This window comes from Littorina saxatilis, linkage group LG9 (genome assembly GCF_037325665.1).
Source record: "Littorina saxatilis isolate snail1 linkage group LG9, US_GU_Lsax_2.0, whole genome shotgun sequence".
In the NCBI taxonomy this organism is placed as follows: Eukaryota; Metazoa; Mollusca; class Gastropoda; order Littorinimorpha; family Littorinidae; genus Littorina; species Littorina saxatilis.
The window spans coordinates 52,068,829-52,093,828 of NC_090253.1; the positions used below are offsets into that span (position 1 = coordinate 52,068,829).

General features: G+C 45.4%; 3 protein-coding genes across 4 annotated transcripts in view; 2 read left to right on the top strand and 1 right to left on the bottom strand.

Moving 5' to 3' along the window:
• LOC138976422 (uncharacterized) overlaps positions 1-4,869 on the bottom strand; it is a 7,127-nt gene extending 2,258 nt beyond the window's left edge. Inside the window, exons 1-5 of the mRNA XM_070349279.1 lie at positions 4,750-4,869; positions 2,211-3,344; positions 1,136-1,276; positions 584-742; positions 1-11 (exon numbers count right to left, since the gene is read on the bottom strand). The exon at positions 1-11 is cut by the window's left edge and continues 169 nt beyond it. Of these exons, the coding sequence (XP_070205380.1) occupies positions 1-11; positions 584-742; positions 1,136-1,276; positions 2,211-3,329 (1,430 nt within the window). The 5' untranslated portion in view covers positions 3,330-3,344; positions 4,750-4,869. The remainder of the gene's footprint in view (positions 12-583; positions 743-1,135; positions 1,277-2,210; positions 3,345-4,749) is intronic.
• A 3,587-nt stretch (positions 4,870-8,456) lies between these two features.
• Positions 8,457-15,945, top strand: LOC138977457 (uncharacterized). The gene is made up of 4 exons (XM_070350323.1): positions 8,457-9,070; positions 10,030-10,308; positions 15,045-15,565; positions 15,799-15,945. The coding sequence occupies exons 1-3, from the start codon at positions 8,753-8,755 to the stop codon at positions 15,537-15,539; spliced, it is 1,092 nt and encodes a 363-aa protein (XP_070206424.1). The 5' UTR covers positions 8,457-8,752; the 3' UTR covers positions 15,540-15,565; positions 15,799-15,945.
• A 5,197-nt stretch (positions 15,946-21,142) lies between these two features.
• LOC138977458 (uncharacterized) overlaps positions 21,143-25,000 on the top strand; it is a 4,876-nt gene continuing 1,018 nt past the window's right edge. The window contains exons 1-2 of one of the 2 annotated variants that reach the window (XM_070350325.1): positions 21,143-21,775; positions 22,713-22,991. In XM_070350325.1, the coding sequence (XP_070206426.1) occupies positions 21,458-21,775; positions 22,713-22,991 (597 nt within the window). In that variant the 5' untranslated portion in view covers positions 21,143-21,457. The remainder of the gene's footprint in view (positions 21,776-22,712; positions 22,992-25,000) is intronic. The other variant, XM_070350324.1, reaches the window with a different exon arrangement.

Consider the following 25,000-nt stretch of genomic DNA (forward strand, 5'->3'; position numbering starts at 1 on the left):
TTGTTGTTCTCCTGTTGACATCATTTTGTTTTGATGAGTCAGTCACAGTGTCAGAGTGTGTGTGTGTGTGTGTGTGTGTGTGTGTGTGTGTGTGTGTGTGTGTGTGTGTGTGTGTGTGTGTGTGTGGGTGGGTGGGTGGGTGTGTGTGTGTGTGTGTGTATGTGTGTGTGTGCGTGTGTATGTGTGTGCGTGTTTATTTGTGTGTGTGTGTGTGTGTACGTGGGTGTACGTGTGTGTGTGTGTCAGTGTGTGCGTGTGTACGTGGGTGTACGTGTGTGTTTGTGTGTGTTTGTGTGTGTCTGGGTCTAAATGATAACTGACAAAGTGAGTGCTCGAATGGATGCGCTCGTACACCGACCATATTAGAACGTCGATCTGTATCTAAATGGATAACAAAATATATTTTTAAAATATATACGTATTGGAAAGAAAAAACCCTCTGTATCATGAAATGTCTTCAAACGGGATGGATACGTACCAAACGAAAGTAAAGAAATCATTGTACATGGCATTATTTAATCGGAATAAATCTAGGAGAGTATTGTTAAAAAATGCCAGCAAAGGCATGTGTAAGTGATCTTACCTTGTGACCACGGTTGAACACAGCATGACTGATGACAACAGCCTCACTGCCCCATCCATAGTAAGCTGTGCCAGGCAGACGGAGGTGATCGGGATCAGTCAGCACCACTCCACACGGCAGGTGGACAATGAATTGCTTGTCCACATTGTCTAGTTGTACCTGTACGACAGATGTTTTCTTTACAATACTGATGAATGTGTATAAAGACAGTAAGCTGACGTAATATTGATATAAAAGTACTGACATTGGATTCTGTTGCGTTTTCTCCTTGTGTTGACTGTTGCAGGTGTTATAAAAATGGTGTATTGGTCACGTCACATTGTGCGTTCATGCTTGTGCATGTGTACGGTTGGACACTTCATGCCTGTTCACACACACACACACACACACACACACACACACACACACACACACACACACACACACACACACACACACACAAACACACACACACGCACGCGCGCAAACACGCACGCACGCACGCACGCACACACACACACAATCACACACATACACACATACACACACACACACGCACACACACACACACACCTCATACAACACGTCGGGCACCATGGGCTGGTCAGCAACAACAATACCATTGTAATAATCCTTCACTCTCTCTGCTGTCAGACCGTCGTTGCTCAGCACAATGTTCTTCCCGTGGTTTGTGTGAAAACGCCAATCCTGTTGCTGTAGACAGTTGTAAGAATATAGAATTAGAAAATCACCAGGTATCGCTTCAACGGTAATTGAAGAAAAGGCTGCTTGCAATTACATTTGTAATGAGAAAAACAGTGTGTCCACTAAAGTAAGTACCTTAAAACATGGTGATGGTTTTTAACTGCTGTGTATACCGGAACTTTTAATTTGTCCTTTAATATTAATATATCAATTAAGCTAGATTATGTAGGCTACATATTCTGTGATTGGTCAGATTGTGGGTGTTAATCTCTGCGGAACACTGCAAATCTGCTCATTGAACACCTACTGGCGAGCCGGTTAACCGTGATTATCTTATTCTGGTAGGAAGAACAGAATAAACCCGAAAAACAGAGGCATCGATTCATGGGAAGATTATTCTTGGCAATGTGAAAAACATTAAAAACATGTATTTCGACAGGAGAGATATGTTTGGGCTGTTTACAGCAATACCGAAAGCAATAAGTAAAATACAATATATGCGAAAGAATTACGCAGGAGAAGAGTGATTAAACAAACTGTATTCAGAAAGATGGGGAGGCATAACGTATAATTATTTGAAACACTTGTGACCACAAAAAGCTACGCTTTTGCACACATTTAGATCAAGATAGGAGTTGCTTTTAAGAGCGGTGTCAAGTTCAACATAGTGCTAACTACTATTACACTAAATATCACAGTGTTTTTTAAAAATATATTTTTATCTGCAATTAAACGTTCACAGTGACACGCAATTTGGAGTAATCATAAGTGTGTGAAGATATTGCTCGACTGACCATGCATGCACGTGGAATTTAAAAGTGAGTAATTCTGCTTGAAATTCTTCAACACCAAGCTGGATATTACCATTAAAATTGGGATCTCAAGACTGGTGGGGAAGGTCAATAAGCTGGCCATACCGATTCATGAACAAGATCCTCATTACCTGACGTGTACCGATGCTGACAGGCTTGACTTTCACCTGACCCAGTGCTGACAGTTCCTTCTCAATGCGGGCCACTACAGCAGCGTCAATGGTCAGCGTAACCATGGAAACCGACTTCAAGTCCGCTCGGCGTTGACCACAAGTGACCAGTATGTCCTTCACGCGGTCCCTCAGAGCACGAGTGACGTCACACATCCCTCTATTGTTCGTCCCTCTGGTGGTGCGATCAGCAACACGTCGGTGTGACGTCAGCCTGCCTCGATGATCCAACAAGGTGACTTTGACGGCTAAGACTGTGTCCTTAACCTTGGCCTTGGCATCGAGCGTCATCTTCTTCAGACGACGCCTGCATTCCTTGACGGAGTTCTCCAACTTGTCGCAGGTCCTGTCGATCTCAGCAACAGCTTCCTGCACCACTTTCTCCGTGGCCTCCAGGTGGCGCTCCAACTCTGCCACAGCTTCTTCCAGCTGCTGCTCTTCCGTCAGCAGTGACGTCACCATCTGACTCAGCTCCTCACGTGACTTGTCTGCTGCTTCCGCCAGTTCCGTCAGGTCTGGGCATGCGCGGTGCTTGGCGCTGGCACACAGGTGGCAAATGGCGGCCCCGTGAGTGGGACAGAAGAGCTCGCAGGGTTTGCAGGTGTGCACGCTGCAGTGGTCAGGCTGACTGGCGGCTAGCTCTTCCGCTGTCATGCTGGACAGGTCTTCCACCTTATGATGACGTGTCGCAGAGAAGTTTGTGTGTAGGTCACTGCAGGACTTGCACATCATATCGTTACAGTTGAGACAGATGGACACTGCCGCTGTCTTGCATCCTCCACACACGTGATCCTGGCTCAGTACACGTGTACTCTCCACCAGAGCTGTCATGGCGACGTCATCCGGTAAGGCGTCCACCACCTCCTCCCACCCCTTCGTCTTGCTTTTCTCTTTGGGGTCCGCGATGGCGCCCCTGCAGAGCGGACAGAGGGCCTCGGGATTGGAGGCGAGCCAGGAGAGAAGACAGTGGCGACACAGGACGTGAGCACAGGGCAGCAGTTTGGGGTTCTTGAACAGCTCGTGACACACGGAGCATTCTGTGTCACTGTCCGCTGAGCTTGTACTAGCTGCCGTAGCCATGGTTACGAGTTAGTTCTGAAGGGAGATAAATGAGAATGGTGTGTTTAGGGATTTAAAGACAGTATGAGAAAGGATTTTATGAAAACAACAACAACAACAACAACAACAACAACAACAACAACACCAAGCTGTTTGTGCCAGTGCTACTGTTGCCAGACACAAAACATAGCGGCACAGAGAAATCTGTGAATTCCGCCGGGTGAACCTGTCAGCTTACACCTCTTATCAAGGCAAGCATTGCAATGAACACACTAACTACTTTCATTCTCAACCATACTGACATGTAAAGAAAAGAAACATTCAATTGAAACCAAGTTGCTCAACGAGGAAGTGAGTATATACACCTGTATACGACAGCAGATAGTATTCTACACGACCGCCGTTCTTGTTACACAAACAATGCGAGAGCCGTGTGAAACGCTTGATAAAACATCTAGCACAGAATGGCCAGACAGCGCTGTCCACAACATGGGACTGACACACAGACACACTCTGCGTCACCCGAGAAAGCGCTGACGAAGATTTCACTTGACGGAATCTGTTTGCTAACACTCTTCTATACCACCCGCCATTAAGGCAAGGCAGATATGTTTAAATGCAGATTTGTGTGGTTAGACCATTTATGTTCAAACCAGTTGTTTGACTAGAAAGGACATTGTGGCAGTTGAAGATGAAGTTTGTCTTTAACAGACATCCTTTCCCAAACCATAGTCAACAAAAAACAAATGGCAGTGTATACAATAAACAGCATCATCTGACATCATACAGATCTACACGCAAACACATGTGGCCTAGTATTCTATGACAGGTAACACAGTTCGCACAGTGTTACTTTGACAAGTATAACTATTTTACTCTCAGCAGTATGAACAAATCAGCATAACCTGACCACAAAGTAGCTAGATAGGCTTTCTACATACAGGAGAGAAGAAAGGCTCTGGTCAATACAAAACACAATGCAGCAAGCACAATTAGGACAGCAACTATAACCACGCACAGCAAGTCTAGCTATCACCCCAAGTATCTCACAGCTATGATCGATTCAGGCTAACCGAAAACACATTTCCCGGAAACTGAAAGCAGAACCTTTCTCAGTTTATAATCCTCATTTAACTATTTATGAACACGTCTTGGTGACAACATTCGTAATGATTGGAAGTAACAAATTATGTGAACGTTATAACCTTGAGAACCTTCTTTTTATAGTGAGAGATCAGGATGTTAACAGTTTTAAGCATGGTGCTCGCCATGAGAACCTGGACATTAAAGGGAGCAAAATGTGCAACAGTCTCTGATAGCAATATCTATTGAAGAGACGATACAGACTATTAACCAACCAACCAACCAACCAACCAACCAACCAACCAACCAATCAAATTGGTCTACATAAGAAGAGGAGTTTGAAAGATCACACACTTACCTGTTGTGATGTACACAACTCCCCGAGTAGATATAAGTATATCTGCACACACAGCGTCAAGACTGGGACACACTTTGTCCAAGTAGTGTTACGCCTTCAACACAGCGCATTGCGAGCGTGTCAGACAGCTGGGTCACGCGAGTAGGTGACATTTGACATGCGCTTGATTTCGAGTTTACATTCGTCTTGACTTCGAATGTTTGCATGGTCATTGTGTGCATATTGTCGGCACCCAGCCCAGGGCCGGACCCAGGGGGGGGGGGGGGGGGGGGTTCCAGGGGTTCCGGAACCCCACCCCTGGAAAAAGCATGTACCTTGCTTTGAGTGGTTTTTTGTGGGTTTTTTTTGGTGCTGATTTGCCCCCCCCCCAAAAAAAAAAAAAAAAAAAAGAAGGAACCCCCCCCCCCCCCCCTTACAACTCATTTGGTCCGGCCCTGCAGCCTGCAGAAGTAATATCTTGTGTCAAAGTGTACCTTATTGTACAGCCCGGTTAGGTGTTGCCTGAGTGAGGTAGATGCTGTTTAGATGCTGTTGTACAGCTTGGTGCGGTCAGTGTCGGACACAGGTGGTTGGAGGAAATTGATGGCGGCTTTTCCCTGTGCTGAATTGATCTCCCTCGCGGCGACTTTGAACATTTCATTAGAAGAGGCAAAGCTAGGGTCTGTGAGGATGTCCACGCCCTTGTTCTATCGGGGACTTTTCAAATGACGGTTGATGCCGTCCCGAACTAGCTGCGTCCAGACTTGGTTTTTGTGTGTATAACTCGCCTGTTTTTGTTCTTGCGTCAATGTAGAAAGACGAGACAGCGGCATCCAATTCCTGTTTGTGACGTCATATACTGTTCAAAATCGACCTGCTTTTCATTTTGAGCAAAATAATCCCGAAAAACTTTGGCAGCCGATGTTGTTGCTTTTTGCGTTGTAACAGGAGTTAAAAGTAGTCTTTTGTTTTCACTGAATTTCTTCCCGAGATAGATTTGCAAATCACTTCATTTTTGCAGTTTGGCAGACGTGTGTTTTAATCTGTGGGTTAATCCGCGTGTCTCAAATATGACGCAAGTAGTTCCTTCGAAGTCTCCGCCCTGAATATAAATTTGTGTCGGCCTCAAACGTCACAATGTCATGGCTCACAGAAGGAAAATCCAATGTTTAATCGATTCTCATGCCTTTTATTTACATAGGGTTTAAAAGGAAAACACCGAGACACGAATGAAGGGGGACAACCATGTCGATACTACGTTTGCATTTTCCCTTGAGGGAGACAATCATGGCAGTAATTGTTTTCTCCAACAAATGACCAATTTCAATAATTATGCTTTTATTTGGGAGCTCAATTCGTCAAATAATTTCACGAGAAATAGTCTTTGGTTGGATTCAATACGACATGTATCAACAAATAATGTTAGGATGCCACCTGAGTTTGAGCTCTGAATTCACAACGCAAACAATCAACATTACTCAACTAGACAATCATTTTGCTTATAGAACAAGGACAGGACGGTGCCGCCTCAACTTGTGTAAAAAGCCGGAATCAGGCATCTTTCCATTTTAAAATTATACCAAGTTTGGTTGACCCTCTTGCAAAGAGTTAAAAACTGTAATTAATTTTGTTGTGCGAATTAATGTTGATCATTGTTGGAGCAGGGCAGCGTAGCCCCTAGACCAGGCTGACGTCACGTCCCGGACGTGATCTTATGACGTCAAAAGCCTTTATGGAAGTCTAGAAGTCCCGGTGTCACGAACTGAAACCTCTGCTGAACAATCCCTCTCAGTGCGGTCAATGCGCATGAGCCAATCCTGGACTTAAAAAAATGCGACCCTTTGACCGAACGGACCATGGGTTAGGGTTAGGGTTAGGATTAAGGTATTTTGTTTGTTTGTTTGTTTGCTTAACGCCCAGCCGACCACGAAGGGCCATATCAGGGCAGATGATTAGGGTAAGGGTAAGGGTTAGGGTTAGGGTTATGTTGTCCACGATCTGATTAATCTCCCAACGTTAGCGCATGGCGCATTGACCGCAATGAGAAGGATTGTTCAGGCAGAGTTTTCAGTTCGTGACACCGGCGTACGGGATACTCCTTTCTGGCTTGGGTACTTTACGTCAAGACATTGTGTTTGATTACGTAAGAGCATTGTAAAAGATGGTATGTGGGTCCATGTTGGCACACCGCATACAGCCTTCAGTCCCAGAACGGGGTCACGAGAAATGTCAATTAAAAAAGGCGGAGGATGCAAACTGACAAACCACATTTGGATGGAAATACTAAAAGGTATGTGAAGTCATCTGTGAGATAGTTGTGTGCAGCTTTTGACTGTTTATATTATCGTAATCTGTGACACAAAAACACATCTTTGCTGCAGCAATGCTGTGACCTGCACTGCGTCTTTAAGGGACGAACACAGCTGGACTCAATTGTATTGACTCAATTGTATTGACTCAATTGTATTGACTCAATTGTATTGACTCAATTGTATTGACTCAATTGTATTGACTCAATTGTATTGACTCAATTGTATTGACTCAATTGTATTGACTCAATTGTATTGACTCAATTGTATTGACTCAATTGTATTGACTCAATTGTATTGACTCAATTGTATGGACTCAATTGTATGGACTCAATTGTATGGACTCAATTGTATGGACTCAGAGGCTCGAACACACTTGGATCAAGCACAGACCTGCATGGTCGGAAAATACCAACGCGGACCATTCTCGACATCTGTTGTCTTTTTAAAGCCGCACATCCACTTCTCTACAGGGGATTTTCTCTCTGTTATCCCTAAATCCTATCCGGAGGCAAACCGTATCTTCAACGTGTTGTGGATTAATAATAGTGTCATCTGTGAGATAGCTGTGCAAACCGTTTGACTGTTTATATTGTAATCGGCGACAAAAAGACAAATCGTTGCTTCAGCAATCATACGTTATCTGCACTGCATCCACTCCTATTCAGGGGATTTTATCTCTGTTATCCTTAAATCCTGTCCGGGGGCAAATCAGATCTTCAACTTTATATTGATTAAAACAAGTGTTCTGGAAGTTACGTTTACGTGACGACCGAACGAGATCCGGAACACGAGTTAAGCTAGCACGGTTGCGCATGCACAAAACCAAACGCTCTTGATCATATCTTCAGTGACAAAAACAAGGGAATAACTAACCCAGCTCTGCTGGCCCTGCCTATAATAACCCCGTGGATTCTCCTGAGACTCCGGAATCTTGTTCGTTGTGAACGAAGCCTGTGAATCTGAATAATATGCTGGTCTTCTTGAACGTCGTGTACGGGAGTATCGTTACTGAAGGAAAGTACGCAATCTTCGATTTGTGTGTGTGTGTGTGTGTGTGTGTGTGTGTGTGTGTGTGTGTGTGTGTGTGTGTGTGTTGTGTTGTGTGTGTGTGTGTGTGTGTGTGTGTGTGTGTGCGTGTGCGTGTGTGTGTGTGTTGTTATGGCTATGTTAGTTTAGGTCGTATTTTTGCGGGTTTTTTCTTCTGTTTCTTGCATTTGAATTGTAAACCTGTTATCGGGACTTGCGCTATATGTTCACCTCTACGTGTAATTCAAGTGGTTTAAGATGTTAACTGACAGTCACCTCTACGTGTATTTCAAGGGGTTTAGGCTAAGCTGTAAACTGACAGTCACCTCCACGTGTAATTCAAGGGGTTTAAGCTGTCAGCAGGTATTGATCTCTTTACGTGATACCTAGGATTTAAACTGTAAACTGAAAGTGACCTTTTAAAGCGAGTCTCAGATTTTCTCCTGGCTATATATAATATCCAAGGAAGGCCAACAGTCGTCATTGGCTTCTTTCTCACTTCGTCTCCAGATGTGAGAGATTGGTTTAGGTCTCGCCGCCGAAGTGACTTCATCATCTTTTCTGTAAAAAGGTGGTATTTTGTCCCCGTATACTTGACTCCAACAACATTTGTTGCAAGTAAAACAACAACGACAACACCATCACCACCAACTGCTACAACCCCTACAAGCACGTTCAAGATAAAGATGACGACAATGACAGCAACACTCCGTGTGCTGCTGATATGCATCAGCCTCGGCCAGATCAGACTGGTGACGAGCACCATAGCGACTGTAGACGGCGTGTTCATCATCACCATGATTGCTGACCCCGACGGTAGAACGGATATGTTCCTGCAGCTCTACGGACACGATGCTGGCTTCGTGGCTTACGCTGTAGAAGATGTTATTGCGGGTCTGAGTGTGGGACTCTACCTCAAGGCTGGAACCAGAGTAGGTGCCAGGTTCACTGGAGATCCCGAAGGTGCCACCAAATACGGCATGGCCTTTGCCTCCTACATAAAGGTCAGGCTTTTATCACTTAGTTTCAGTATGACTAGGATTGCTGACTGTCAACAAAATCAGACATGTTTTTGCCGTATGTTGTCTGCCAGAAATCGTTTGACGTTATTGGTGCTTGTACCTTTTTTCAGGGCTCCCTAAAGTGCGCATCCCTGCTTCCTATATGCACTAGAAGCCAAAATCACGTACTAGAAATTCTTTGAGAGGGTCCCGGGACGCATGGAACATATAAAGAGCGGGTCCCAGGACGCACTACATTTCCTCGTTCGTGCATACCGTAAGAACTCCTTTCGGACTGCAGTCGTCAGTCAAGTATAGTGCTAGCACAAATGCCCATTTCACGACGAAAATATATGTATTTAACAAGGTATAGTCGAAGTGCCCTCTGCGAATATTTTGAGGAAAAAAGACATTTCATATCTCACTATGCACGAACACAATGCATTTTAAGAACACATGGGGTTTGGTGTCCGCGGACCCCTAAACACTAAAAGCGGGGACCCTCTGATGGGCGTCCGTGGAGAGCGCTGCATGGTAGAATAGGTTGAATTGACTCTAAATGCTCTGGGCCTTCCTATTTTTTTGGCATGACCAGTTTAATTTACATTGTTTCGAAAAACGGTTTCAAAACAATCACTATATGCAGTCCTAGTTATCGGAATTATATGTAAAAGAAACCTGTTTGAATAATAGATTGTTTAAAGAAAGACAATTCGCATCTCTGTCGAGGCAGTTAGTTTTCCCCCACGATCCCTCTTGAAAAGAATGTATGCTCAGCCCTGAAAGAGCAAACAGGAAGTTACTAGCGCAACCGTCAGACGTTGAATGAAGCTGTCATGCAGCCAGTGCTGGTCGTGTTTCAGGCCACCTTCGCTGTACATAATTCGGTACAGGATTCTCAGACCTCTCCTTGTTTCAAACACCTAGCCACGTATAGATAAAAGACAGCTATACTGTTACAGGACAGCTTCGTCACGGTACGCAGCAACGGGTACTCCTCGAGCCAGTCCAACGCCGTACACTTCCATCACCAATACCTCTCCGGCCGGACCTGGAAGTCCATTCCAGCCACTTCAACGTTCAGAGCCAAACATAATGGGATTTACTGGGTGAGTGCAAGACCAGACTGCGGCAGCGGTGATGTCAGTCTGAACGTTGGGGGTGGACTCTTCAACGTCTTCTGTAACGGTGACAAAGCCATCTCTGCGTCCGGAGCTTTCTACTTGCTAGCTGGAGAAGCTGTGAGTTTGACAGAGTGTGTTTGGGGGAGAGAAGGGTTAGGAAAGAGGGTGAGGGGGAGTATCTGGGTTCGGGTGCCACATTGTGACTCGTTTATTTCTTTCGTTATTTATTCATTTATATAAAAATCTAAACAACGAAGTGACTGTGGCAAAATGAACAAAGCTAAAAAACAAAGGATTACTGTACTCACCGATACAAAGACGACACAAGACGATTACGAATTTTCGCTTCTGGAAGTCATCAGAAAAGAACACACAAGACAACAAAAAGCAGACGCAACACGGAACGAACAGGGTTTGAAAGAAAATGGAGGGGAAACACGCAAAAAGTGGAAGGAACTCTAGGAACGGAAATGAATGAAAGAATTTATTTTGATGGATGGCTTTGTTAGGTTCAGTCCCTAGACCTCCTACATCACAGGACATCTTCATTCAACTCTTCCAACCAGGCAGCCGCAACCTTCCACCATGTGGCAAGTTTGCCCATGTGGAACTGTACATTTCACAATGTCAGGCAGACATCAAAGCTCTTAAGCCCAAACCCATCAAAGAAAGCAACCTCTCTGAATCAGAACTTGTCGCCCTCAACACAGATCTGACATCGTCATAAAACCAGCAGATAAAGGAGGGGCCGTTGTGGTTTGGGACCGCGGCATGTACATCCAAGAAGCCAATCGGCAGCTCCACAACACTACTGCTTATCAATCCCTAATGGAACCAACACTTCTGTCAGACAAAAAACTCATTGCCCAGACCATTAAAACTGCTGTCACACAAAACAAGCTTCCTCCTACTGCGAAACACTTGAACAAGTCTCAAGTTCAACAACCCAAATTGTATCTCTTGCCCAAGATACACAAATCTGACTCTCCAGGCAGACCTATTGTGTCCGCTTGCAGTTGCCCCACTGAGCATCTGTCTCAGTACCTCGACCATCTCTTGCAACCAATCGTTCAGACACTGCCTTCTTACATCAAAGACACCACTCATACGCTTCACCTTCTGTGTGAAATCAACAACAACCCTTCTTTTCATCCCAACCTTCTGTGGATGTGTGTTCTCTGACTGGAACGCCGAAGAAGAAGAAGAAGTGTTCTCTGTATACATCCATCCCTCATTCCGACGGACTTCAAGCACTTCAGTTCTTCCTGGACAATCGTTCTGTTCGCGACCCACCCACTCCGATCCTCCTCCGTCTCGCAGAGCTTGTCCTCACGCTCAATACTTTTGAGTTTGATGGACAAGTCTTTCATCAGATAAGTGGTGTTGCCATGGGCACTAAAATGGGACCTTCCTATGCCTGCCTATTCATGGGCCACCTGGAATCCCAGATTCGTTCACTTACGCCTGAACTGTGCAAACGCTACATTGATGATTGCCTCGGTGCCACCTCTCTCTCGTTGTCTGACCTCACTAATTACATACATTTTTTCAGCAACTACCATCCCTCCATCAAATTCACCTTTGAGATATCTCTCCTTCCGCAGTCGTCTTTCTGGATCTGAACATTTCCCTGTCTGACGGCATTCTGTCCACCAGTGTTCATTACAAAGACACTGATGCTCACACCTACCTTACTTTCCATTCCTCTCACCCTTCTTCCACCATCCGGAGCATTCCATTTTCCCAGTTTCTCAGACTGCGCCGCATCTGTTCTGACACAGATGACTTTGAAGAGAAAGCAGCAGAAATGTCTGATTTCTTCCTTCAACGTGACTACCCATCCAGCCTCTTGAATGTGGCCTTAAATAAAGTTCGTCGTATACCGAGACAGGAAGCTCTGCAGCCATCATCCACCTCAGACAGATCAGACAGACCTGTGGCAGTTCTGACCCACCATCCCCACAACCTACCTGTTCGCCACATTCTGAAAACTAATTGGTTCATCCTTAAGTCCAGCCCCTCTGTTGGTGACACTTTCAGCCTGCCACCCTTGTTGGCCTCCCGACGGGACTGCAACCTTAGAGATTCCCTGGTTCGATCCTCTCTTCGTTCGCCAGTTCCCCTACAACCCGGCACAAACGCATGTCAGAACCCTCGTTGCCACACCTGCCCCCACATTTGCCATTCTACCACTCTGACCGGCCCCCAAAAAGATTTCAAAATTAAACGCACGTTCTCTTGCACCAGCCGCACCCTCGTATATGCCATATCCTGTCTCAAATGCCCCAAAGTACTCTACATTGGTGAGGCCGAAAGAACCCTCTCTACCCGCTTCACCGAACATCTGGCAGATATTCGGCATCGCCGCTGTAGGTCTGTTGCCCAACATTTCAACAGCAGTAACCACACCTCCCTGGATGCGCGTGTGAAGGTGTCTGGCAAATGTACAGCACCTCCACAGACAGAAAACAAGTAGAGTCGAATTTCCTTTTATCCCTGGGCACATCCACACCTGACGGTATGAATGCGAAAATGTGATGTACTTGTATTCCCCAAACATACTGTGGAGTTACGGTACGTGTGTGTGTGTATTTGTATTTGTGTGTGTGTTGTGTGTGTTTCTTTCTGTGTGTGTGTGTGTGTGTGTGTGTGTGTGTGTGTGTGTGTGTGTGTGTGTGTGTGTGTGTGTGTGTGTGTGTGTGTGTGTGCGTGCCTGGGTGCGTGTGTGTGTGTGTGTGTGTGCGCGTGCGTGCGTGCGTGTGTTTTTCCTCTCCTTTTATTTTTTAAATAATTTTTTGTATATTTATTTATTTATTTATTTATTTTTTATTTCTCCCCATTTTTCCCTCCCCCCCCCCCCCCTCCCTTATGAGTGTGTATTACTTTTAGTCTGTATGCCTGTGCCCTTGACATCATTCAACCAATTCTCTCCCCTTTCATTCATTTCCGTTCCTAGAGTTTCTTCCCCTTTTTGCGTGTTTCCCCTCCATTTTCTTTCAAACCCTGTTCGTTCCGTGTTGCGTCTGCTTTTTGTTGTCTTTTGTGTTCTTTTCCTGATGAAGCTTCCAGAAGCGAAAATTCGTAATCGTCTTGTGTCGTCTTTGTATCGGTGAGTACAGTAATCCTTTGTTTTTTAGCTTCATTTACATAGTTTTTACATTAGTGATTCAGATAGGAATTCTTTGCTCCTGGATCCCATTCCTTCTGTGTTCATTCATTCATTCATTCATTCAATCAATCATTCATTCATTCATTCATTCATTCATTCATTCATGTATTAGTATCACATGGGGGTGTTCGGACACCGAGGAGAGCCTGCATAACGTTGAATCTTGAATCAAATACCTCGCCGAACGTTGGGATCGAACCAATCATGCTGATAACATCAAATATTGCTATTTCATATGTTACGTGGATTTCCATTGGTCAATTGGGCAAAACTGAGCTCAGTGCAAAAGTGATATCGACGACATTTCCGTCGATATCAGTTTTGATATCGACGACCTCTTTATTGCTTCCCCACTTCAAAAACAAAACACCTAAATTTAAAAACAAACAAATATATATGAAAATGTAATGATCCCAGAATTTAGTTGAGCAAGTGACTAAAGACGTTTTGAAAGGAAAGACATTTTGAACTACTGAAAAGTACAAGAAAAGCGTGAACAAAAAGAAATAATAATCAGAAGGAGGGATATGGAACAGCCAAAACTGAGACAAATACTTTTGTAATTTCTTTACAGTAAATACAAAATGTCCAGAGAAATAGCAATATATCTAACATTGACTGACTGTGTGATGATATCTTCTGCTATTGGTCTGTTTCCGGTCTCGATTTTGATATCACTGTCTTAACAGACCATAGCAGAAGATATCACACAGTCCGTCAATATTGGGTACTGATGTCCATGCCAATGCTGCTGCTGACTGAACTATCTCCCCGCCCTGGTCTGAGTGTGGCCGGGCAGCTTTGGAGCACGTTTGTGCCCACTGCATAAAAAGAAGGCCTCCCAAGCAATAGCACTCATTGTATCCTGTACTGTATCATTGTAGCCCGGCTCCCTCCCTGATCGCGCGCGACGTGTCAGACCGTAGTAGAACGCAACGCGCCGTAACGCGCCGGGCCCGCAAGCCGTCACACACCGGGACGCGTCGTGATTGGACGCGACGAAACGCCTACCATACACCCTAGGTTGCTGTGAAAACCGTGACAAAACGTGGCAAAACGTGGCAAAACGCGCAGCAACCGTGAAGCAACTGTTACAAAACGCGCACTAAACGCGGCAGAACGTGCACAAACTTCAAAGGACCGTGAGATGCCGGGGAATACACATCCTTCCCATCCCAATACGGACCCACTGCGGACCGCCTCCAAGTTTTGTTAAGGCCTGTTACGTACTGTCACGTTCTGTTGCGTGAACTCCGTTTCGCTACGTCCTACTAGGTTTCTAATCCGCACCGTGACTGCCGTGGCACATTTGTTGACAGTTTACAAATCTGGCACGCCATCCACAGCAATCACGGCCTGTCACGTTTGCCCATTTCGCCCCCCCCCCACACACACACACACACACACACGTTGTCTTACGTGCATCCCGTTTTGTCCACGGTGGCCTGAAACGGGGCTGCTGTGGCCGCTGGGAACATAGTGTAAACGTTGCATGGGAGAACAACCTAACTGTCTTTCTTTCTTTATTTATTTGGTGTTTAACGTCGTTTTCAACCGTTCAAGGTTATATCGCGACGGGGCCTAACTGTCAACGATTGAGCATACTTATGTCAACATCATTAGTTACTTTCTGTATTCATTACTTTCTGAGCTCAACTCCATTCATGTAATAATCACTCCACAGCTCCAACTAACCTTTAACTCCGGGGGGACCCTGCAAGGCGGCACCTCCTTCTCCTTCGTATACCTTGAAGGCAACCAGCGAACGTACCTCAACAACTACCAGCACGCAGCCTACACCGCCTGGGCAGACCGTACGGGCACAATCTACAAGAATGAGACACTCAGCTTCGACGGCAGAATTGCCACCGACTACGGCTGGCTCTACAACCCCACTTATCGTACATGGACCATCGGCACGGCTGGGAGATACATCGTGTCCTTGCGAGGTGATCCAGATAGCAGCACCCTGAATGTACATCTCTACAAGAACGACGACACAAAGTACGTGTTCGCTTGGTATAATGAGGGCGGCACCAAGAGCGGCCAAGCCGGAATCTTCGATTTCGCGTCGGGCGACAAGTTGTTTATGATCTCTCCCAACGAGAGGTACCTCGGCCCCGAGACCTTCATGTCCATCGCTTTGCTGTGGACCGGGTCCGGCTATGCCTTTATATGAGTGAGAGCTACGCCGCGCTGTATCAGGTGCGCTTGTCATCATCATTTATCATCATCGTCGTCAGTATCATTGTGTTCCTCTTCCTCTTCCACCTCGTCATATCCGCTTTTCATTAACTCTCCGTGTGGTTGCTTATCTTGGTTGTATATACGGTATTGCCTTTTGCAAAAGTATGAAAAGAACGGCTTTCAACAATAAATATTAGCCATCTCTACAATAGGATTATTTCTCTAATTTCAGATTATTCTTTTTTACACAGATGATGTTACCCAAGACATCGTCATTTCTGCTACAGGCGTTACCACCTCCGTCGATACATCATTCTGACGGACATGAATTTTGCTAAAGTTGATATTACACCTGTTTTAGCGTTTAACGTTAATGGGAAAACAATCTATTTATGCAATGCACCATTGTTGGGTATTCTGTTTCATGAAATGTGTGCGGGCGTGTAACTGTGTGTTCTCCTGTGTGTAAGTTCTCCTTTGTGTGTGTGTGTGTGTGTGTGTGTGTGTGTGTGTGTGTGTGTGTGTGTGTGTGTGTGTGTGTGTGTGCGTGTGTGTGTGCGTGTGTGTGTGTGCGTGTGTGTGTGTGTGTGTGAGTGTGGATGCGCGCGCGCGTGTGTGTGTGTGTGTGTGTGTTTCGGTATCGGATTTAACAGTGCCCCACTCTTTTTCACATTTTAAGTTATGTATCAACACAGCCGATTTTGCATCATAATTATACTGTTTTATCTTTTAGTGTCACAAATTGCAACCCCTTACACGTTTTAACCTTAGAATGTTAGCATTAACAAACAAACAAACAAACACAAACTCTCTTTCGTCGTCAGAATTGACTTCCGACACACTTTACTATCGTACGTTTTCGGCGTTAGAATTTACAAAGAATAATGTTGTTTAGCGTTACAGTACTGGTATAAGGAGCGCTCACACACACACACACACACACACACACACACACACACACACAATAACACACATAATAACAAACAGACGCACACACACCACAATAAAGCTCATAAGTGTATTGGTTTTTTAATAGATAACGTATAAGATATCAGACATCTTAGTTTTAATCTGCTGTATGCTTGAAATGGCGTTATGGGAGACAACTACTCTGCATAGAAAATACTAGAATTCTCTTCCCTTTGGAGGGGAGCTTATTGACTATACGCATGCATCATCGTGCTCATTACGTACAGTTTTCACAGTGGTATAATCTGCCTTTCCGGTGTGGTACACCCCTACCCCCCACCATCGTCGTGCCGAAATAAATCTTCAAAAATCTCCCCCCCCCAAAAAAAAACGTTTGGAATGCTGGGCCGGGAAATCCTGTTATGAAATGACTTCTACGCCTGTCCGCGATTGTTCCATGCATTTGGGAGCTGGACTGCAAACATGATGTCGGTCAAACTCCAAATGCATGCTATTTGAGTTTCTTTTCCAAACAGATACAAAGTTAACGGGAGCGTTAGGTCACTTATCAACTGAACTAACCTCGAACAGTGAGATCGACAGAACGTGCAGTACACAAATATGAAGGGAGAAACTCGGAAACCGGCGAGGCAATACTGACACATGCTCAAGAACCCACGTGTCACAATCCACCCTTTCGGAGTCTCAGGCGAGAGTCCGCGCATTGCATGCTGGGATTGCAAATTGTACCAAACACGAGGTCTTCAGAAGAGGTACATTGCCGATTGCGTTCAAGTTTTCCCTCGTAAGCTCTTATCTCTTTGATATTTCTGTGGTTTTTGTCCCACGATAGTTTCATGATTTAAAGGCATATGTACGCGCTCCCGTGTTTACAAAGTGTAGTTTGCCCATAATCGATGTCAAACGCACCATAAGACCATATAATGACGATATGTCACCATGCGCGGACCATAATATATGCATTACAGCTTGTTCTAGCCTCTGAAAAAGTGAGGATGTCAACAAAGCCGCGGTGTTAGCTCCCTTGCATCAACGTTACATGTGTTGCCAAATCTATAAATAGGACGATCCAGATCAAAATGAAAATTAACATATCTCAACATTGAAGGGGTCCTAGACCACAATATTTTGCAGGGAACTTAATTTAGCATGTCTCCAGCTGTTGGTAAAGCAATTAGCGTGTATAGTCATCGAGTACATATGCCTTTAAGCGGAATGGATCTCGATTGTGTTTGGTACAACGGAGCGCCCCCTGCCGCCAAAAATGTGACTAGCCGCGCATGCGCACTCGAAACTCCGAAGGGGTGTATTACTAGTGTTTTCCACTGTGACGCCCTAATCATGCCTAGCGGTAAACTTTTATTGAGAACAACTACCAAGCACAAAATAAAACTTCTTCGCTTGAAAACAAGCTAGTTATCAGCAATGCAAATAAAGTCGTCCTTCTTCAGGGCGCGTCCCCTACATCAGGTATTGCTGATCTCTGTGTTCTCTTTCAGTCCACGTGTCTTGGGGGACAAACGGATACCTGAAAAATTAAGCGTTGGAATGCAATAAAAGAGCAAAATAAAAACTGATATTGTTGCTAACAATCAACATTCTCTTAGACAGATCTATCGACAGACATAGACTTAGCTACTTGTGTACGTAAGAGATAAAACACACTGTCATAACAACACAAGCACAATCAAACGAACAAACAGACACACACACACACACACGCAGACACACACACACACACATACACACACACACACACACGCACACACACACACACACACACACGTACACACACACACACACACACACACACACACATACACACACACACACACACACACATACATACACACTCGCACACATACACACAGGCACACACACACACACACACACACACACACATACACACACACACACACACACACACACCTAGCCTTGGCCCTTAATATAAACCAGGTGTGGATAATTATGTTTTTTTTATTTAATTGTGCTGAACGTCTATCTAATTCGCTCTAATTAGGCCAAACAAGGCAAGGCAAGGCAAAAGTTTATTCTAAAAAAACACCTTGGGTTACATGAATTAGAAAGGAAATAATTCGAATAAAACAACAACAGAGAGATCTGGACCAGGCCGGTGCCCCTTCATGAGAAGCTGCATGGACCTGTGGAGGCTCTTCATAAGACCACCAGCTTCATTACCAGAGCTGGACTCCAAGTTTAGCATTGGCGAACGACAAGAAGAAGAAGAAACAACAACAAATGATTTGCAAATCACTTCATTGTTGCAGTTTGGCAGACGTGTGTTTTAATCTGTGGGTTAATCCGTGTGTCTCAAATATGACGCAAGTAATTCCTTCAAAGTCTTGGCCCTGAATATAAATTTGTGTCGGCCTCAGACGTCACATGGCTCACAGAAGGAAAATCCAATGTTTAATCGATTCTCATGCCTTTTATTTACATAGGGTTTAAAAGGAAAACACCGAGACACGAATGAAGGGGGACAACCATGTCGATACTACGTTTGCATTTTCCCTTGAGGGAGACAATCATGGCAGTAATTGTTTTCTCCAACAAATGACCAATTTCAATAATTATGCTTTTATTTGGGAGCTCAATTCGTCAAATAATTTCACGAGAAATAGTTTTTGGTTGGATTCAATACGACATTTATCAACAAATAATGATGGGATGCCATCAGAGTTTGAGCTCTGAATGTACAACGCAAACAATCAACATTACTCAACTAGACAATAATTTTGCTCATAGAACAAGGACAGGACGGTGCCGCCTCAACTTGTGTAAAAAGCCGGAATCAGGCATCTTTCCATTTGAAATTATACCAAGTTTGATTGACCCTCTTGCAAAGATCATTGCTCGAACAGGACGTCGTGGCCCCTAGACCAGGCTGACGTCACGTCCCGGACGGGATTTTATTACGTCAAAAGGCTTTATGGAAGTCTAGAAGTCAAGGTGTCACGAACTGAAACCTCTGCTAAACAATCCCTCTCAGCGCGGTCAATGCGCATGAGCCAATCCTGGACTTGTGCGACCCTTTGACCTAACGGACCAAGGGTTAGGGTTAGGGTTAGGATTAGGGTTAGGGTTAGGTTGTTCACGACCTGATTAATCTCCCAATGTTAGCGCATGGCGCATTGACCGCAATGAGAAGGATTGTCCAGGCAGAGTTTTCAGTTCGTGACACCGGCGTACGGGGTACTCCTTTCTGGACTGGGTACTTTACGTCAAGACATTGTGTTTGATTACGTAAGAGCATTGTAACAGATGGTATGTGGGTCCATGTTGGCACACCGCATACAGCCTTCAGTCCCAGAACGGGGTCACGAGAAATGTCAATTAAAAAAGGCGGAGGATGCAAACTGACAAACCACATTTGGATGGAAATACTAAAAGGTATGTGAAGTCATCTGTGAGATAGTTGTGTGCAGCTTTTGACTGTTTATATTATCGTAATCTGTGACACAAAAACACATCTTTGCTGCAGCAATGCTGTGACCTGCACTGCGTCTTTAAGCTGGACTCAATTGTATTGACTCAATTGTATTGACTCAGAGGCTCGAACACACTTGGGATCAAGCACAGACCTTCATGGTCGGAAAATACCAACGCGGACCATTCTCGACATCTGTTGTCTTTTTAAAGCCGCACATCCACTTCTATACAGGGGATTTTCTCTCTGTTATCCCTAAATCCTATCCGGAGGCAAACCGTATCTTCAACGTGTTGTGGATTAATAATAGTGTCATCTGTGAGATAGCTGTGCAAACCGTTTGACTGTTTATATTGTAATCGGCGACAAAAAGACAAATCGTTGCTTCAGCAGTCTTACGTTATCTGCACTGCATCCACTCCTATTCAGGGGATTTTATCTGTTATCCCTAAATCCTGTCCGGGGGCAAATCAGATCTTCAACTTTATATTGATTAAAACAAGTGTTCTGGAAGTTACGTTTAAGTGACGACCGAACGAGATCCGGAACACGAGTTAAGCTAGCACGGTTGCGCATGCACAAAACAAAACGCTCTTGATCATATCTTCAGTGACAAAAACAAGGGAATAACTAACACGGCTCTGCTGGCCCTGCCTATAATAACCGTGTGCATTCTCCTGAGACTCCGGAATCGTGTTCGTTGTGAACGAAGCCTGTGAATCTGAATAATATGCTGGCTTTCTAGGACGTCGTGTACGGGAGTATCGTTACTGAAGGAAAGCACGCAATCTTCGATTTGTGTGTGTGTGTGTGTGTGTGTGTGTGTGTGTGTGTGTGTGTGTGTGTGCGTGCGTGTGCGTGTGCGTGTGTATGTGTGTGTGTGTGTGTGTGTGTGTGTGTGTGTGTGTTGTTATGGCTATGTTAGTTTAGGTCGCATTTTTGCGGGTTTTTTCTTCTGTTTCTTGCATTTGAATTGTAAACCTGTTATCGGGACTTGCGCTATATGTTCACCTCTACGTGTAATTCAAGGGGTTTAAGATGTTAACTGACAGTCACCTCTACGTGTAATTCAAGGGGTTTAAGATGTTAACTGACAGTCACCTCTACGTGTAATTCAAGGGGTTTAAGATGTTAACTGACAGTCACCTCTACGTGTAATTCAAGGGGTTTAAGCTGTAAACTGACAGTCACCTCCACGTGTAATTCAAGGGGTTTAAGCTGTCAGCTGGTATTGATCTCTTTACATGATTCCTAGGATAAACTGAAAGTGACCTTTTAAAGCGAGTCTCAGTTTTTATCCTGGCTACATATATATATTCAAGCAAGGCCAACAGTCGTCATTGGCTTCTTTCTCACTTCGTCTCCAGATGTGAGAGATTGGTTTAGGTCTCGCCGCCGAAGTGATTTCATCATCTTTCCTGTAAACAGGTGGTCTCCCCGTATACTTGACTCCAACAACATTTGGTAAAACAACAACGACAACATCATCACCACTAACTGCTACAACCCCTGCAAGCACGTTCGCGATAAAAATGTCTACAATGACATCAACACTCCGCATGCTGCTGATATTCATCAGCCTCGGCCAGATGAGACTGGTGACGAGTACCATAGTGCCTGAAGACGGCGTGTTCATCATCACCATGGTTGCTGACCCCGACGGTAGAACGGATATGTTCCTGCAGCTCGACGGACACGATGCTGGCTTCGTGGCTTACGCTGAAGAATATGTTATTGCGGGTCTGACGGTGGGACTCTACCTCAAGGCTGGAACCAGAGTAGGTGCCAGGTTCACTGGAGATCCCGAAGGTGCCACCAACTACGGCATGGCCTTAGCCTCCTACATAAAGGTCAGGCTTTTATCACTTAGTTTCAGTATGACTATGATTGCTGACTGTCCAAAAAATCAGACATGTTCTTGCCGTATGTTGTCTGCCAGAAATCGTTTGACGTTATTGGTGCTTGTACCCTTTTTCAGGGCTCCCTAAAGTGCGCGTCCCCGCGTTCTATATGCACTAGAAGCCAAAATCACGTACTAGAAATTCTTTGAGAGGGTCCCGGGACGCATGGAACATATAAAGAGCGGGTCCCAGGACGCACTACATTTCCTCTTTCGTGCATACCGTAAGAACTCCTTCAGACTGCAGTCGTCAGTCAAGTATAGTGCAAGCACAACTGCCCATTTCACGACGAAAAGATATGTATTTAACACGGTATAGTCGAAGTGCCCTCTGCGAATATTTTGAGAGAAAAAATTCATATCTCACTATTCACGAACACAATGCATTTTAAGAACACATGGGGTTTGGTGTCCGTGGACCCCTAAACACTAAAAGCGGGGACCCTCTGATGGGCGTCCGTGGAGAGCGCTGCATTGTAGAATAGGTTGAATTGACTCTAAATGCTCTGGGCCTTCCTATTTTTTTGGCATGACCAGTTTAATTTACATTGTTTCGAAAAACGGTTTCAAAACAATCACTATATGCAGTCCTAGTTATCGGAATTATATGTAAAAGAAACCTGTTTGAATAATAGATTGTTTAAAGAAAGACAATTCGCATCTCTGTCGAGGCAGTTAGTTTCCCCCCACGATCCCTCTTGAAAAGAATGTATGCTCAGCCCTGAAAGAGCAAACAGGAAGTTACTAGCGCAACCGTCAGACGTTGAATGAAGCTGCCATGCAGCCAGTGCTGGTCGTGTTTCAGGCCACCTTCGCTGTGCAGAATTCGGTACAGGTGTTTCAAACACCTAGCTACGGATAGATAAACGACAGCTATACTGTTACAGGACAGCTTCGTAACTGTACGCAGCAACGGGTACTCCTCGAGCCAGTCCAACGCCGTACACTTCCATCACCAGTACCTCTCCGGCTGGACCTGGAAGTCCATTCCAGCCACTTCAACGTTCAGAGCCAAACATAATGGGATTTATTGGGTGAGTGCAAGACCAGACTGCGGCAGCGGTGATGTCAGTCTGAACGTTGGGGGTGGACTCTTCAACGTCTTCTGTAACGGTGACAAAGCCATCTCTGCGTCCGGAGCTTTCTACTTGCTAGCTGGAGAAGCTGTGAGTTTGACAGAGTGTGTTTGGGGGAGAGACGGGTTAGGAAAGAGGGTGAGGGGGAGTATCTGGGTTCGGGTGCCACATTGTGTGTCGTTTATTTCTTTCGTTATTTATTCATTTACATAGTTTTTACATTAGTGATTCAGATAGGAATTCTTTGCTCCTGGATCCCATTCTTTCTGTGTTCATTCATTCATTCATTCATTCATCCATTCATTCATTAACTCATTCATTCATTCATTCATTCATTCATCCATTCATTCATTCATTCATCCATTTATTCATTCATTCATTCATTGATTCATCCATCCATTCTTTCATTCATTCATTCATTCATTCATTCATTCATCCATTCATTCATGTATTAGTATCACATGGGGGTGTTCGGACACCGAGGAGAGCCTGCATAACGTTGAATCTTGAATCAAATACCTCGCCGAACGTTGGGATCGAACCAATCATGCCGTTAGCAACAACTGATTTCCATGCCAATGCTGCTGCTGACTGAACTATCTCCCCGCCCTGGTCTGATTGTGGGCATGTGACTAGGGGGGAGGGATGGTCTGATTGTGGGCATGTGACTAGGGGGGGGGGGTGGTCTGAATGTGGGCATGTGACTAGGGGGGGGGAGGGATGGTCTGAATGTGGGCATGTGACAAGGGGGGGAGGGATGGTCTGAATGTGGGCATGTGACAAGGGGGGGAGGGATGGTCTGAATGTGGGCATGTGACAAGGGGGGGAGGGATGGTCTGAATGTGGGCATGTGACTAGGGGGGGAGGGATGGTCTGAATGTGGGCATGTGACTAGGGGGGGAGGGATGGTCTGAATGTGGGCATGTGACTAGGGGGGGAGGGATGGTCTGAATGTGGGCATGTGACTAGGGGGGGGGGGGGGAGGGATGGTCTGATTGTGGGCATGTGACTAGGGGGGAGGGGGGTCTTATATCATGTGTAAACACTTTACCAGATCTGAGATAATGAGCCGAACTTTGCACGAGAAAGAATGTTCTTGTAATGCTTCGTTTACACTACGAGTTCCCGGCGGCCACGGCAGCCCCCTTTTCCCAAACGTAGTGCGCCGTGGGATTTTGGCCATATTTTGTCTCTGTACTCAAGTTGTGTTGGGTCCTATCAAGTTTTCTCACGGCGCACTACGGTTCGGCCCGCGGTCCGCAATGGATGTCAGTACGTTCCTTCTCGGCCCGACACGTTCTGATGGGGTCCCTCACGTTTCTCACGTTTTGATTAAGGTCTGACACATTTTTCACGTTCTGTCAAGGCTTTTTACGGATAAAACGTGGACGCCGGGCAGCTTTGGAGCACGTTTGTGTCTACTGTATAAAAAGAAGGCCTCCCAAGCAATAGCACTCATTGTATCCTGTACTGTATCACTGTAGCCCGGCTCCCTCCCAGATCGCGCGCGACGTGTCACACCGTAGTAGAACGCAACGCGCCGTAACGCGCCGGGCCCGCAAACCGTCACACACCGGGACGCGTCGTGATTGGACGCGACGAAACGCCTACCATACACCCTAGCTTGCTGTGAGAACGGTGACAAAACGTGGCAAAACGGGACAAAACGCGCATCAGCCGTGAAGCAACCGTTACAAAACGCGCACTAACCGCGACAGAACGTGCAAAAACTTCAAAGGACCGTGAGATGCCGGGGAATACACATCCTTCCCGTCCCACTGCGGACCCACTGCGGACCGCCTCCAAGTTTTGTTAAGGCCTATTGCGTACTGTCACGTTCTGTTGTGTGTAGTCCGTTTCGCTACGACATACTAGGTTTCTAATCCGCACCGTGACTGCCGTGGCACATTTTTTGACAGTTTACAAATCTGGCACGCCATCCACGGCAATCACGGTCTGTCACGTTTGCCCATTCTGTCCCCCCCCTCCCCCCCCCCCCCCCATATTGTCTTACGTGCTTCCCGTTTTGTCCATGGTGGCCAGAAACGGGGCTGCTGTGGCCGCTGGGAACATAGTGTAAACGTTGCAAGGGAGAACAG